The following is a 13,919-nucleotide window of genomic DNA, read 5'->3' as shown; positions in this document are numbered from 1 at the left end:
TGGCCAGAACTTGGCTGTAGTCCCTTCACGTGCTTCTGTCTGTTCACGAGCCACCTGGGATCTTGTAGTGTCGTGGGTTCTGCATGAAGGTGTTCCCTCGTCCCACCTCATCATGTCTGCCTTCCTCAACACCACATGAGCACCTCTGCCTCACACCCTCAATGGCAGGGTTGGCAAAGGCCATTTTCCACGGCCCATTGGTACTGGTGTTGAGTGCTCGTGAAATGTGCTGGGACTTTCGCTCCAGGGGTCACTGGAGACGTGGCAGTGGCACAAGGGCGGCGTGTAGGCCTCCTGGGGAAGCCAGCCTTTAACCTCTCAACTGCTGGCCACGTGCAAAGACTGACCCTTGCCCTCAGTGACTGACTGGTCAGCAAAATGGTCTCTGTTTCGAGGTCAATTTTTTCTTTTTAAACACTTAAAATAATTTACTTTTATTAATTATGCGTACTGGTGTTTTGCCTGCATGTATGTCTGGGTAAGGTTGTCAGTTACTGGCGTTACAGACAGTGTGAGCCACCAGGTGGGTGCTGGGAGATTGAACCCAGGTCCTCTAGAAGAGCAGCCAGTGCCCTTAACCACTGAGCCATCTCTTCAGCCCCAAAGTCAACTTAAATAGTGAGAAGGAGATCACAATGGAGGCGAGTAGGGTGTCAAAGGAACATACACTTGGGGATTATCTACTAGGGCCACACTGTTAGCTGGCTTTCAGAAAAGTGATGAAATATTGAACACATTCCTCCAGTTTCTAGTTTCTTTTTTGACTTCCAGGGCCAGACAGAATGGAAGCAATTGTACGTTACAATTTTTTCTTGGGAGTCTGTGGGAATGCTGACAGTTTTAATTTACATACTAATATTGGACAAACATTTCGAGAGGCAAAGTAATAGAAAGGTCTTTGTGACAGAAAGACTATGTAGAAAAATAAACCACAATGACGGCAGACAGGAAGGGGGCTGACCACTGTGGGTGACGGCCAGGCTCACTTCCTTGGAAATAATTCCAATTGTCCATCACTTACTGCAATCAGACACCATGTCGATGGAAGACTCGCAGTCTTTTAGTCACTGAACATGCCTTTCCTTGGCTCTGCCTTCAGAGAAAGGCCTAACAATCATATTAACATGCTGTTTGCCCCAAAGCCTTGGCTTCTCCTGGAAAATCCACCTGCCTAGAATACCTGATTTACCATTTACAAGACTGAACACCATCTCTGAAACACAAAGTCTAAGTTAATATATTTAACTACTAGCCCATTTAGACACTCTCTCATTGGAACATATTTTTGCTTTAGCCCTAATTCTTGGAGAAATGAGAAAATTTATTTATGTATTTTGAGACATGGTCATGTTATAGAGACCTGCCTGCCCCTGTCCCATCTCCCCACCCCCTCCTGCACTAGGATCACAGGTGGGCACCAGCCACCACACTTGACTTGAAATGCAGAAATTTTCACCAAAACATCGTGACATGAGAATATTAAAAGCTAGCTGTTTTAAGTGACAGACCTTCCAAGTTCCAGAAAGGATGACAATGTGAACAGGAGACACGGCTTGCTGGCATTAATAACTGCACTTGCACAGAATGTACTGGTGGACACGACACTGGGGAATCAGGTGTCACTCAGCGGCAAGACGAGCGCTGGAATGGTACACTAGCCTGAATGGCACCAAGGCTAACTGTATTGAGGGAGGGAAATGCAAAGTAACTCTAACAGGCAGGCCTCCCCTGAAGGAAGTGAAGCTCCTTAAGCTGAAGTAACTGAGGTGCCCAGAGCAGCAGGCTCTGTAACAGGGGGCAACTTTAAGTAGCACAGACAGCCGTGGTTAAGAGCAAGTTCCTCGCTATGCTCATCTGGTGGGTTTGTTTGCATTTTGCCTAAGAAGGGGTTTCACCAAGAAGCCCTGGCTGGCTTAACCTCTTCACCCCCCATCTCTGGCTCCCAGTACTGGGGTTACAGGTGTATGCCATCAGACCTCGCCTCCCGGTGCTGTTCTTTAAGAATGGTTAAGGCACACCAACATTAGGGGTTTCAGACTGACATGAGTCTTTCTCAAATGAAAAATACCTCCAGACTCCTGGGTTTACTGGGTGAGCATGAGACAAAGGACAATCTTGCTATAGTGTAAAACTCCACGTAACAATTCTACAGCTAGGTACTAACCCAAAGGAAACCGAAAACAGGAATTCAACATATATTTGTGCAGAAATGTTCTTTTTTTTTTTTTTTTTTGGTTTTTCGAGACAGGGTTTCTCTGTGTAGCTCTAGCTATCCTGGAACTCACTCTGTAGACCAGGCTGGCCTCGAACTCAGAAATCTCTGCCTGCCTCTGCCTCCCGAGTGCTGGGATTAAAGGCGTGACCTACCACCACCCGGCTGCAGAAATGTTCTTAATGGCACTGTTCACACAAGCTGAAAGCAACTCAGATGTTCATCGAAGACATGGCTAAAGTCTACAGTGAAGCATCACTCAGGCCCCAAAATGAATGAAGTGTTAAAGTGTGCTACAAGGTGAGTCATCCCTAAAACACTGCATGAAGAAGCCAGATACATAACAAGCCATCACATGTGACGTTCATATGAACTCTCCAGAAAGCCAAGTCCGCAGAGATATGAGAGAGCAGCTCAGATGCTGGAGGCTGGGAGGAAGGCATCTGGAGTGCCTGGAAGCCATCAGGTTCTCCTGTAGGGGCCATGGGCATGACTTGGTACTTGGTTGGTAGCTGCACAGCATTACTGAATCCACACCGTGGAACTGTGACTTCTGTGTTGGTAGGAGTTTATCTCTATGGAACCGTGGTGGCACACACAGCCCCACTGCTTACAGCAGGTGATCAGCCTTTCCTGGTGTGCTACCCGTGAACAGCGAATAGAGACGGCCCACTGGAAAGCACAGCGGCGCTCAGCTCATCTGGGTCCCGGCTTCTTGCGGGGAGGAGGTGGCTGGAAAAGCGTCTGAGTCTAAGGCTCCAGCACAGGGGACCCCTTCCCGCTGTTTCTCTTATGGATTGTGTAAGTATGCATATATGCGTGTGTACATGTGCACACACACGGGCCATGGGCCATATGTGGAGGTCAGAAGACAACTTGTAAAACTCAATTCTCTTCCTTCATCAGGTGGATCTGTGGATTAGACTCGGGGCATCAGGCTTGGCAGGAAGCCCTGTACTCACTGGGCCATCCTGCTGGCCCAGAGACCCACCCCTCTCAAAGGTCCAAAAGACATTATGAGTTCCAAATAAGGCATTTACATAGCTGAGGTCCCCTAATTTGTCCAGTTGGCAAAACACCTGGTAGAACTTTAGTTAAGAAGAAGCAGTAAAAATGGTTTACATTTGTATAAAGTGCAAAAAAAAAAAAAAAAAGAATAATGAGAAATACAGAAAGGAATCCAATCCAGGCGATGCCTGGGAAGGTGTGTGTGTGTGTGTGTGTGTGTGTGTGTGTGTGTGTGTGTGTGTGTGTGAGAGAGAGAGAGAGAGAGAGAAAGAGAGAGAAAATAAGGGTGAGGCTGCCCAATGCAGAGCCATGGCTCCTAGGGAGAAACTCGCTTTCCTCATAACTTATTTTGTGTTTCTCCCCAAACTGCACAGTTGATAGTAACTTGCTATTACCACCACCACAGAGCTGGCAAGAGGTCAGACCCAGAGGGCTGTGGGTTGCCATTTCCTATTGCTTCCCCACTGAGACAGGCAGGGGGTTAAGTTACTTCGGGAGGCTCTCAACAGGGCTCCCATTGTTGCTTCTTAGGAACCCAGAGATACAATGGGGCCCATTCATGCTGCCCATGAACAGGCTAGGAACAGCCCCTCCGTGCCCATTCAACTGAGTTAGGACACTGAATTTTCATAGACACCAATTTGCACAAATACAATTATTATATATATAAAAAACAGTACAGAGTAAAGAAGTAAAACTTGGATTCAGGACACCTGAGCCCCAGCCTCAGCTCTGCCTCTAATGTGACTTTAGACATCACAAGTGCTAAGTCTTGGTTTCCTTGTGTAAAAACTGAAAAGGTTTCTAAGATTCTCCAGCCACAGGAGGGCCAGGGATATCACTGCTGTTCATCCCAAGGCATGCAGACAGAAGTCAGGATAGTCCCTAGCTCATAGCTCTCACCCCTATCAGCACTAAAACCAAGACATCTTAACAAAACAAATCATAGTGAACAATGTCCCTCTGTCCAACAAGCCTGGGGTCACGTAAGAAGGGAGATCCACAGAGAGAGGGACGAGGACCCTAAGCAGAAGCCACACTGTGTTCCAAGTCACCTATTCCTGGGCTGTTGTGAGAGTCTACAGCTTTGTGTGGCCTGAGTCCTCAGGATGGAAGCACCGTGTGCAGGAGGGGTGGGGCCGGCAGAGCCAAACCCACCACGCCGTCATTTCTTGGCTTTTTCAACGTCGAACCCTGCCAGAGCAAGGACCTTGTCTCCAGAGCCTGAGGGAAAGACACAAAGTGAAAAGGTTGCCTCAAATGCACTTCAGCCCAGGTAGGAACAGACAGAAAACCAGATGTGACAGCCCTACAGTGCCACTGCCGCCCGCACCTCCCTCCTGCACAGACAGTCCAGCTAGGAGAATGGCTTCCTGCTGAGGATTCCTAACTCAGCTCTAATGTAAAATCCTAGTTCAGCTTTATAGTTGCGCGTTGCTGAGAGGTATTTCAAACAGTCAGCTGCGAAGCTGGGGGTACCAGAGCTAGAGAGAGCTCGGTGTGAGGAAGACTTGCCTGAGGACCCACGCCTGGTTCCCGTGGCACACATCAGCTCACAATTGTAACTCTAGTTGCAGGGGAGCCGATGCCCTGCATGGACTCCTAGAGCACCATATACAAGTAGCCAAAACAGTCATACATGGAAAAATTTTAAATAATTCTTATATATAAAAAAAAGCTGCAATTGTTGGTGTGTAGGTACAGTCTCAGTCACTTAGGATCTGAGGCAAGGAAATGACTTGAGCAGAGCGTTGAAGGCCAGCCTAGACAACAGGGCAGAGGAGCATCACACAAAAAAGACAGGGTTAGTGATAAAGGCACCTGCCCTTAAGCTCGCTAACCTGAGTTTAGTCCTGGGCCCCACGCCCTAGGAGAGAACCAGCCTCCGACCTCCATCACTGCTGTGGCCTGTGCATCCGAGAACGGGTGAGCACACATACACACACAGTAAGCTAATTAACTAATTAATTAAAGATAAGTAATTTTAAACTTTCTTATCAAGTATGGGTGTTTTGTCTGCATATAGGAACGTGCACTGCGTGCATACCTGGTCCCCATGGGACCCCTGGAAGTGGAGTTACAGACAGTAGTGAATCAGCACATGGGTGTTGGGAATTAAACCCATGCCCTCTGGAAGAGCAGTTCACCTGTGTTCTTAGCTGATGAACCATCTCTCCAGTCTTGTGGCATGTAATTTTTTGAAAATTCATCTGTCTTCCTTTATTTTTATCTTAGAATATGGAGCTAGGTGTGTGGTGCATGGTCATGGCTCCAGCACTTGGGAGGTCAAGGCAGAAAGATGCTGAGCTCAATGCCAGACGAGGCTCCTGGTGAACTGGGAGAAGCGTGGAGGCGTGAAGGGCAGCTCGGAGACTCAGAGTGATCAGTGTGCACTCAGGGCGTGGATGCAGATCTCAGCACCGCATCACAACGCTCAGAAACATCTCGAACATTAGGTTGAGGGACCTAAGGCTCCATTCCATGGGTATCCGCACACACGTGTGTGTACACACATCCACTCCACACATACGAATAAAACATGAATCTTCTTAGAAGCGTGAAATAAAACCAATATAATGAATTTGTGAAGAAAATCCTTCTGGACTAGAGCAATGGCTCCGTGGTTAAGAACCGCTGGCTGCTCTTCCAGAGGACTCGCGTTCAGTTCCCAATACCCACGTGGGTAGCCCACAGCCTCCTGTAAGTCAGATTCCAGGGGGTCCACTGCTTTCATCTGGCCTCTCTGGGTACCTGCACTAATGTACAAACATCCCCACAGAGATGCACATAAAGCAAATTTAAAAAAAATCATGCTTCACTCTAAACTCAAGCAAACGTCATGGTTGTCTCAAGCATGTTCTCTGTCAGGACGAGCCCAGCTTTCAGACATACCCACAAGATGCTGGGCTCAATCACCAACATCACCGAACACAAAAGGACTTCCCCTCGGAGACCCTTTTACGCCTGAGAGTTCTTTATTTTCCCTCCATAAACCTACGTTTACTCAGGGAAAAAAAGAAAGAAGAGAAGGAGTAGCCCGGCAGTGGTGGCGCACACCTCTGATCCCAGCACACAGGAGACAGGCGCAGGAAGTTTAGGGGTCTACAGAGTGACCCAAGACAGCCAAGACCTTGTCTCAAAAAAAAAGGAAAAAAGAAAAAGAAAGGAAAAGGGGGAAAGAGGAGGAGAAGTAACTTCAAACAATAGAGGAGAGGGCGGTGCAGAGGAGGAAGGGAGAGAGGAACACCAGGGTGCTCACTCACCAAGCTCTGTGGAGACTTTTTCAAACTGGCTGAGCACAGCACTTGCATTAGCTGACAGGAAGGTCTCATCATCTTCTGTCAGCTACACAGGGGAGACAAGGAGAGTGAGCCAAGTGCAAGTGTGAGAGCAAACGTGTGCAAACGTGCGAGTCCCAGGAGCCGCAGTGAAGACGGCTCAGGGCTGGAGAGATGGCTCCGTAGTTAAAAGCACTGCCTGCTTTTCCAGAGGAACCAGGTTCAGCACCCAGCACCCACATGCCGGCTCCCAACCATCACAACTCCAGCTCCAGGGGATCCTGGATCTAATACTGTCTTTTGACATCCATAGGCATCGAGCACGCGCGCACGCACACACACACACACACACACACACACACACACACGATACACACATATAAGCAGACAAAACTTTCACATGCATCAAATAAATAAACCTACAAACATTTATTTAAAATGCCTTAGGTCTACAGAGCCCATCACAGGGCAGCAAGCTCTGTATCAAGCACCCCCCAAATGTTCTACCGAGCACACGGAGTGTGCTAAGTGCCAGCACCCCCCACATGTTCTACCGAGCACGCGGAGTGTGCTAAGTGCCGGCACCCCCCACATGTTCTACCGAGCACGCGGAGTATGCTAAGTGCCGGCAACCCCCACATGTTCTACCGAGCACTCGGAGTGTGCTAAGTGCCAGCACCCCCCAGATGTTCTACCGAGCACGCGGAGTGTGCTAAGTGCCAGCACCTTCTCTCCGAGCTTCCTGAGTGCCGTCAGGATCTCCACCTTCCGCTGGGTATACAGCTCTCTTTCCAGCTTCCCCACCATCAGATCTCTGTCCATCTAGAGTGGATGAATGCAAGGCATGTGCACATGAGCCAAAACCATTCTGGGTAGAAAAGCCACTTTTACAGACCTACTTCTTAAAACAAACACTATTTGGTTAATATAAAAACTATAGAAATAATCAGAAACATCTAGGCAGTAGCACTGCTGTCAGGTAAGTTCTTGACATTTCATTTTATTATTTACTTATTCATTTATTTATTTTGGTTTTTCGAGACAGGGTTTCTCTGTGTAGCCCTGGCTGTCCTGGAACTCACTCTGTAGACCAGGCTGGCCTCGAACTCAGAAATCCGCCTGCCTCTGCCTCCCAAGTGCTGGGATTAAAGGTGTGCATCACCACTGCCTGGCTTATCTATTTATTTATTTACTTACTGGTTTTGCAGGACACTGTTTCTCTGTGCAGCCCCGGCTACCCTAGAACTTGATATATAGATCAGGCTGCTTAAAACTCCAATCCACCTGCCTCTGCCTGTAGAGTGCTGGAACTAAAGGCGTGTGTCACCGCTACTACCTGGCCAAGTTTCTGACATTAAAAAAAAATTACCTTCATTTATCTACGTGTGTGCATGTACATGCGTATGAAGTCAAGGGACAATTTTTGGGAGTGGGTTCTCTCCTGCCATGCGGGTCTAGAGATGGAAATAAAACTCAAATCAAGCAATTAGGGAGGGGCTGGAGAGATGGCTCAGGAGGTGAGAGCACTGACTGCTCTTCCAGAGGTCCTGAGTTCAAATCCCAGCAACCACAGCCATCTGTAATGGGATCTGACGCCCTCTTCTGGTGTGTCTGAAGACAGCGACAGTGTACTCATGTAACGCATGCCTTTAATCCTAACACTGGGGAGGCAGAGGCAGGCAGATTTCAGAGTTCGCGGCCAGCCTGGTCTACAAAGTGAGCTCCAGGACAGCCAGGGCTATACAGAGAAACCCTGTCTCGAAAAACAAAACAAAACAACAACAAAAAAAAAAAAAAATCAGGCCTTCAGACTTGGTGACAAGTGCCCTTATGCATTAAGACATCTTGCTGACCTATAACAGTTTTTATACTCCATTTTTGTTTTTTAAAACAAAGTCTCAATCTGTATCTCAAGCTGACTTCAGTGTGTTGGTGACCCTCCTGCCTCAGCCTCCTGAGCGCTAACACTGGGCACGAGCCACCACATCAGTCCAGTTTCTTGGTTTTGTTTTGTTTTGGTTTGGTTTTTGGTTTTTCGAGACAGGGTTTCTCTGTGTAGCCCTGGTTGTCCTGGAACCCACTTTGTAGACCAGGCTGGCCTCGAACTCAGAAATCCACCTGCCTCTGCCTCCCGAGTGCTGGGATCAAAGGTGTGTGCCACCACGCCCAGCTCAGTCCAGTTTTAAAACATCTTAAAATGATTAACATCATCATTTTGCATGTGTGTAAAACTGTGTGCTTTCTGCAGTGCACTCGTGGCGCTCAGAGGACAACTGTGGAGTCTGCTCTCTTGTTCCACGTCTACATGGGCCCAAGGGATGACTTGGGCCCATGACTGACTCCCACATCTGAACCTGTGATGCAAACACTGTTTAGTTGTGAACTCCACAAGGCCAACAGTTTCCAATGGAAAGAAGTTGCCGTCTTAGAAGTTTTATTCTTTTTAGCACAGGATTCTTTTCTTTTTAAAATTTGCCTGTTACTCTGTGTGTGTGTGTGTGTGTGTGTGTGTGTGTGTGTGTGTGTGTGTGAGATGTGTGCATGTGAGCAAGCATGCTATAGCATGTGTGCAGAGGTCAGAAGACAACTTCATGGAATAGTTCGCACCTTCCACATTTATGTGGGCTTCAGGGACTGAACTCATGTCTTCAGGTTTGCATGGCAACTGCCTGTACCCACTGAGCCATCTCACCAGCCTGAGGATTTTTTTTTTAAGGTTTATTTAATTTGAGCCTAAATATTTTGTCTGCTTGTCGGTATGAGCACTGTGTACATGCAGTACCCTTGGAGGCCTAGAGAGAGCAGCAGAACCATTGAGATCTGCCATATGGGTACTGGGACCTGAAACCAGGTCCTCACAAGAGTAGTCAGTGCTCTTAGCCACTGTCACTCCAGTCCCTTTGAAACAGGATCGTATAGAGCCAAGACTGGCTCAGCCTTCCTATGTAGCCAAGGATAACCCTGAACTCCTGATCCTCCTGCCTCCACTTCCCAAGTGCTGGGATTAAAACATGCACTACAATATCCAGCCAAGAAATGAGTTAACTCTAACTTGCAGTTTCTACGTTTGAATGGGGTGACTTGTGTCAGGCTCCCAGGAGCTACGCTCAGCATCTTCCTTGTTGGCAGAAGCACTAGGCAGGCACTACACACTGCTAACATCCTACACACTTTCTGTTATTGTTTTCTTTTTGATACTATTTCCCTCTGCAGCTTGAACTCAAAGCAATCCTTCTTTCTTTCTTTTTTTGTTTTTTTTTGTTTTGTTTTGTTTTGTTTTTTTTTAAAGATTTATTTATTTATTATATGTAAGTACACTGTAGCTGTCTTCAGACACTCCAGAAGAGGGCGCCAGATCTCGTTACGGATGGTTGTGAGCCACCATGTGGTTGCTGGGATTTGAACTCTGGACCTTCGGAAGAGCAGTCGGGTGCTCTTACCCACTGAGCCATCTCTCCAGCCCCTGTTTTGTTTTTTTGAGACAAGATTTCTCTGTGTAGCCCTGACTGTCCTGGAACTCACTTTGTAGACCAGGCTGGCCTCGAACTCAGAAATCCGCCTGCCTCTGCCTCCCAAGTGCTGGGATTAAAGGCGTGCACCACCATTGCCGCCCAGCCAAAGCAATCTTTCTGTCTTGGCCTCTTGAGTGTTGGGATCACTGATGTGAGCCACCTTGCTCTGAAAAAAATCTTAAAGTGTATTTAATTTTAACTTTGCTGGAGATTTAATCCAGTGTCTTGTTCAGGCTAGGCAAGTACTGTATTACTGAGCTCCATGCCCAGCCCACTTTTGTTCATTTTATCTATTTTAATCACACATATTTATTTCATGTTTACAGTGCATGTGCAAGCTCAAAGGATGATTACCAGGCGCCAGCTCTCCCTCAGCGCAGGCCCAGGCTTGGAGGCCTTTACCCGATGCACCGCCTCACTGGCCCACTTATTGATTCTTGAGACAGGGTCTCTTATTGGTCCAGGCTGGCCTCAAATGACCCTCCTTCCTCTGCCTCCCAAGGACCTGGAACTGAAGCCAACTCCTAAGTGTCACCAAACCCACATCACAACCACAAGTAGAGACTCTTAATCACCTTCTTTCAGATAAGAAAACCAAGGTACAAGGTTGAATAAAACAACTTGCCAAAGGTCACATACCCCACCCAGTAAGTATGGCAGGAACTCAAGCCCAACCAATCTCATCTAAATCCCGCCCCCCCCCCCCCCCCGTGTGTTTGTATGAGTGCGTGTGTTCGAGTGTAAGGTCAGGGATGGATGTCAGATGTCAGGAGTCTTCCTAAGTTGCTCTTCCCCTTATTTTGTGAGACAAGGTCTCTCTCTGACAAGAGCTCTAGGCTCCCTCTGGTCTTTATGTCCCAGTGGTAAAACCACAGGCACATGCCACCTTGATGGGCACTTTACCAGCTGAGTCCCCCCTCTACTCTCCTCCACTCCCTAATGGCATGTTCCTACTTCTCTACTGAATTACCTGTAGGTGGAAACTACCTGATAAGCCATAATTATATTCAAATCCATAAACAGACTTCTGGAAGTAAGAGGCTTATATAAAGATGCTTGATAGGAAAACAAAAGAGATAGAAAGGGGGAAAAGGAGAAAAAGAAAAGAGGAAAAGGAGGAAGAAGAGGAGGAAAAAGAAAAACAGAGGCCAGTGGGTTTAATCCTAGCACTCAGGAGTGAGAGACAGTGGATCTCTGTGAGTTCAAGGGCACACAGAGAAACCCTGTCTCAAAAAACAAAACAGAACAACAGACAAAGCTGCTTGAGAGGCAGGAGACACGGCTCAGTGGCTGAGAACTGTGTACTGCTCTTTCAGAGAACCCAAGTTCAATTCCCAGAACCCACACTGGGCAGCTAAGAATCAGCTCCAGGGCTGGCTCCAGGGTATCTGATGCCTTTGGCCTCTGAGAGCACCCGCACATATGTGCACACACATCATTTAAAATAATATAAATAAATCTGAGAAGAAAAGAAGAGAAAAGAAAATGTTGGCAGTGTACACACAGAAGCACTGCTGACTCCAATCCCAACAGAATCTCAAGTTAGAGCCCCACACGTTAAGGAAAAAATATTAAAGAAGTGATTGGAAGTAATTTGAATACCCACCCAGTGGTTAAACATCCATTTATGATTAATTATAATTGTCCCAGGTAGCAACTGTTGACAATTGAGTGTGGCTCTAACACCAAGTGACCAGGATTTAAAGAGCAGGCAAGTACAAGAAGTGAATTCACAGGCTTGGAGAAAAACACACACAGCAACCGCACCGTGTAAAGAGCTTTACCTCGGCTAGCCTTGTCCGAAGTTGGCCTGGTTGTTTCTTCGCAAACAATCTGATGACTTCAGGAGTTTTAAAGGCCTGGCTGATGGCTGCCTGGATGGCCTGGAAATGCAGGGATGCAAAGACTAACCACAATATCCACACAACTACATCTGCAACATCGGACTGACGGCTCTCACCTAAGGGTGACGGCACCTGAAATCATCTCTGAGCGTGTTACTGGAGCCGAGCAGACACAAAATCAAGAAGCTATCAGGGAAACACACCCCTCTTCTTCCTTTTTTTAATTTAATTTTTTGTTTTGCGGTGTTAGGGAGAGAATCTAGTGTCTTGTACATGCTAAGCAAGTACACTACCACAGAGCTACATCCCCAGCCTTCAAAGTATGCATTTTCTATCTGAAATATACCCACAAAACACAAACAAATCACACACCCACTCACAGCCCACACAGGCTCGTGCACACACACACACACACACACACACACACACACCCCAGGGAATCCCTCTTACCAGCTGCATCCCACTGAGCTCATCCACCAGCGTCATATTTCCTGACATAATCTTCTTCAGCGAATCGTTGAACTCACTCAGCTGCTCCAAAGTTTCCTTTTTAGTTTCTTCATATTCATCCGCATCGAGCTCCTCCCTAAGTCACAGCTCACATCAGAATGCAGAAATGTACACAAGTTTCAAAGCATGACAATCTTAGCAACTGTTCTAGAGCAAGCTGGAGGGGAACACCAATCGCTAGCGGTGCACGTGTCCCCCGAGTTACACTTCTGGCGTTTCCGCTGCCTTTCAGTGAGGTTAAACTCAGGATGAGAGTGCCATCTCCCCTCGCCCCAGTCAACTTTTACTGATTTGAGTCACACTTCAAGCACATGGCGACTTCTCTTATGCATCAACGGTACAGCCTAGGGCGACAAAGTACACAAAGCCAAACCTCAACTTACCTATTCAGCTCCAGAGAATGATAGTACAGTGCTACTAAGATTTTTATGGAGACTAAACAAAATAAAGTGCCTGGCATCTAGTTATAGCTAAACAGTTTCTATTAGCATCAGACTCCTCAGTGGTAGGAAGCACCTTGTGTACCCTGCAAACAACAACAGCACATCTGTCACCTGAGTAAAAGGTTATTTTTATTCTCCAAGCAAGCCGCTTATGAAATATTTACTACAAGTAACAGCAGCTCCGCTCAGAGAACTACCATTCATGGAGCGCTCAATTGGGCCAAGCACTGTTTTGCCTCCTTCGTTTTAATATTTGTAACATCCTTACAAGGCTATTAACAGCTACGATTATTAGTATGCTTGTTTTCTTCTGCTTTATAGAAACAGTGACTCATGTAGCAGGCTGGCCTGGAGCTCTCCACGAAGTGAAGCGCGCGCTCCTACCCTCATGCATCCGCCTCACTGCTGAGATTACGGGAGTGCAGCACCTCCCTTCCCGTCCCTCTTCTTCTTCGATGCTGGGGATTGGGCTCAGAGCCTCTAGCTGTTAGGCACCCACTCATCCACAGAGCCTTACCCCGTCCCCAGCCTAATCATAGTATTCTTAGCAATTAGTTCATACTAGGCAAAGCTGTTTAAAATACTAAAGACAAAGGAAACATTATTACTTCCAGGAGCTTAAGTATTTTAAGTCTTCCACATCTGAGGCTTTATGACTACAGAGCTTGACAAGTTTGCTTCTACAAACCAAGTGCTGTAAAATACTACAGAAGAGACCAAGGTCACACGCGGGCTTCAGGCTTGCATCCACGGAGCCTGACCTCTCTTCGTACAAATAAGCGTTTACAGAGTGAGAACATATAGTTATAACTTACCTGCATTCCTCCAGGTCTTGTAACTGCTGCATCAGTCTATCCAACTGCTCTTCTAAATTCTGCTTTAGTTTGCTTGTCTCTGTCTTTCCTCTGGAAGCCATTTTAATCACTGTAAGAACAATAAGCCCACATGAGTACACTGTATTTGGTTACTTGGGAAGATTCAACATATTGGTGCAATTCAATATTAAGAAAATCTAGGGCTGGTGAGATGGCTCAGTGGGTAAGAGCACCCGACTGCTCTTCCGAAGGTCCAGAGTTCAAATCCCAGCAACCACATGGTGGCTCACAACCATC

General features: G+C 47.0%; 1 protein-coding gene across 1 annotated transcript in view; it reads right to left on the bottom strand.

Moving 5' to 3' along the window:
• Positions 1–3,860: 3,860 nt before the first annotated feature.
• Lzic (leucine zipper and CTNNBIP1 domain containing) overlaps positions 3,861–13,919 on the bottom strand; it is an 11,272-nt gene continuing 1,213 nt past the window's right edge. The window contains exons 2-7 of the mRNA XM_029476402.1: positions 13,623–13,731; positions 12,305–12,440; positions 11,795–11,893; positions 7,225–7,320; positions 6,484–6,565; positions 3,861–4,444 (exon numbers count right to left, since the gene is read on the bottom strand). Coding sequence (XP_029332262.1) covers positions 4,386–4,444; positions 6,484–6,565; positions 7,225–7,320; positions 11,795–11,893; positions 12,305–12,440; positions 13,623–13,723 — 573 coding nt within the window. The 5' untranslated portion in view covers positions 13,724–13,731 and the 3' untranslated portion in view covers positions 3,861–4,385. The remainder of the gene's footprint in view (positions 4,445–6,483; positions 6,566–7,224; positions 7,321–11,794; positions 11,894–12,304; positions 12,441–13,622; positions 13,732–13,919) is intronic.

Source organism: Mus caroli, chromosome 4 (genome assembly GCF_900094665.2).
Source record: "Mus caroli chromosome 4, CAROLI_EIJ_v1.1, whole genome shotgun sequence".
NCBI lineage: Eukaryota > Metazoa > Chordata > Mammalia > Rodentia > Muridae > Mus > Mus caroli.
The sequence above is the reverse complement of the archived record's forward strand: the minus strand, read 5'-3'. Positions and strand labels throughout refer to the sequence as shown.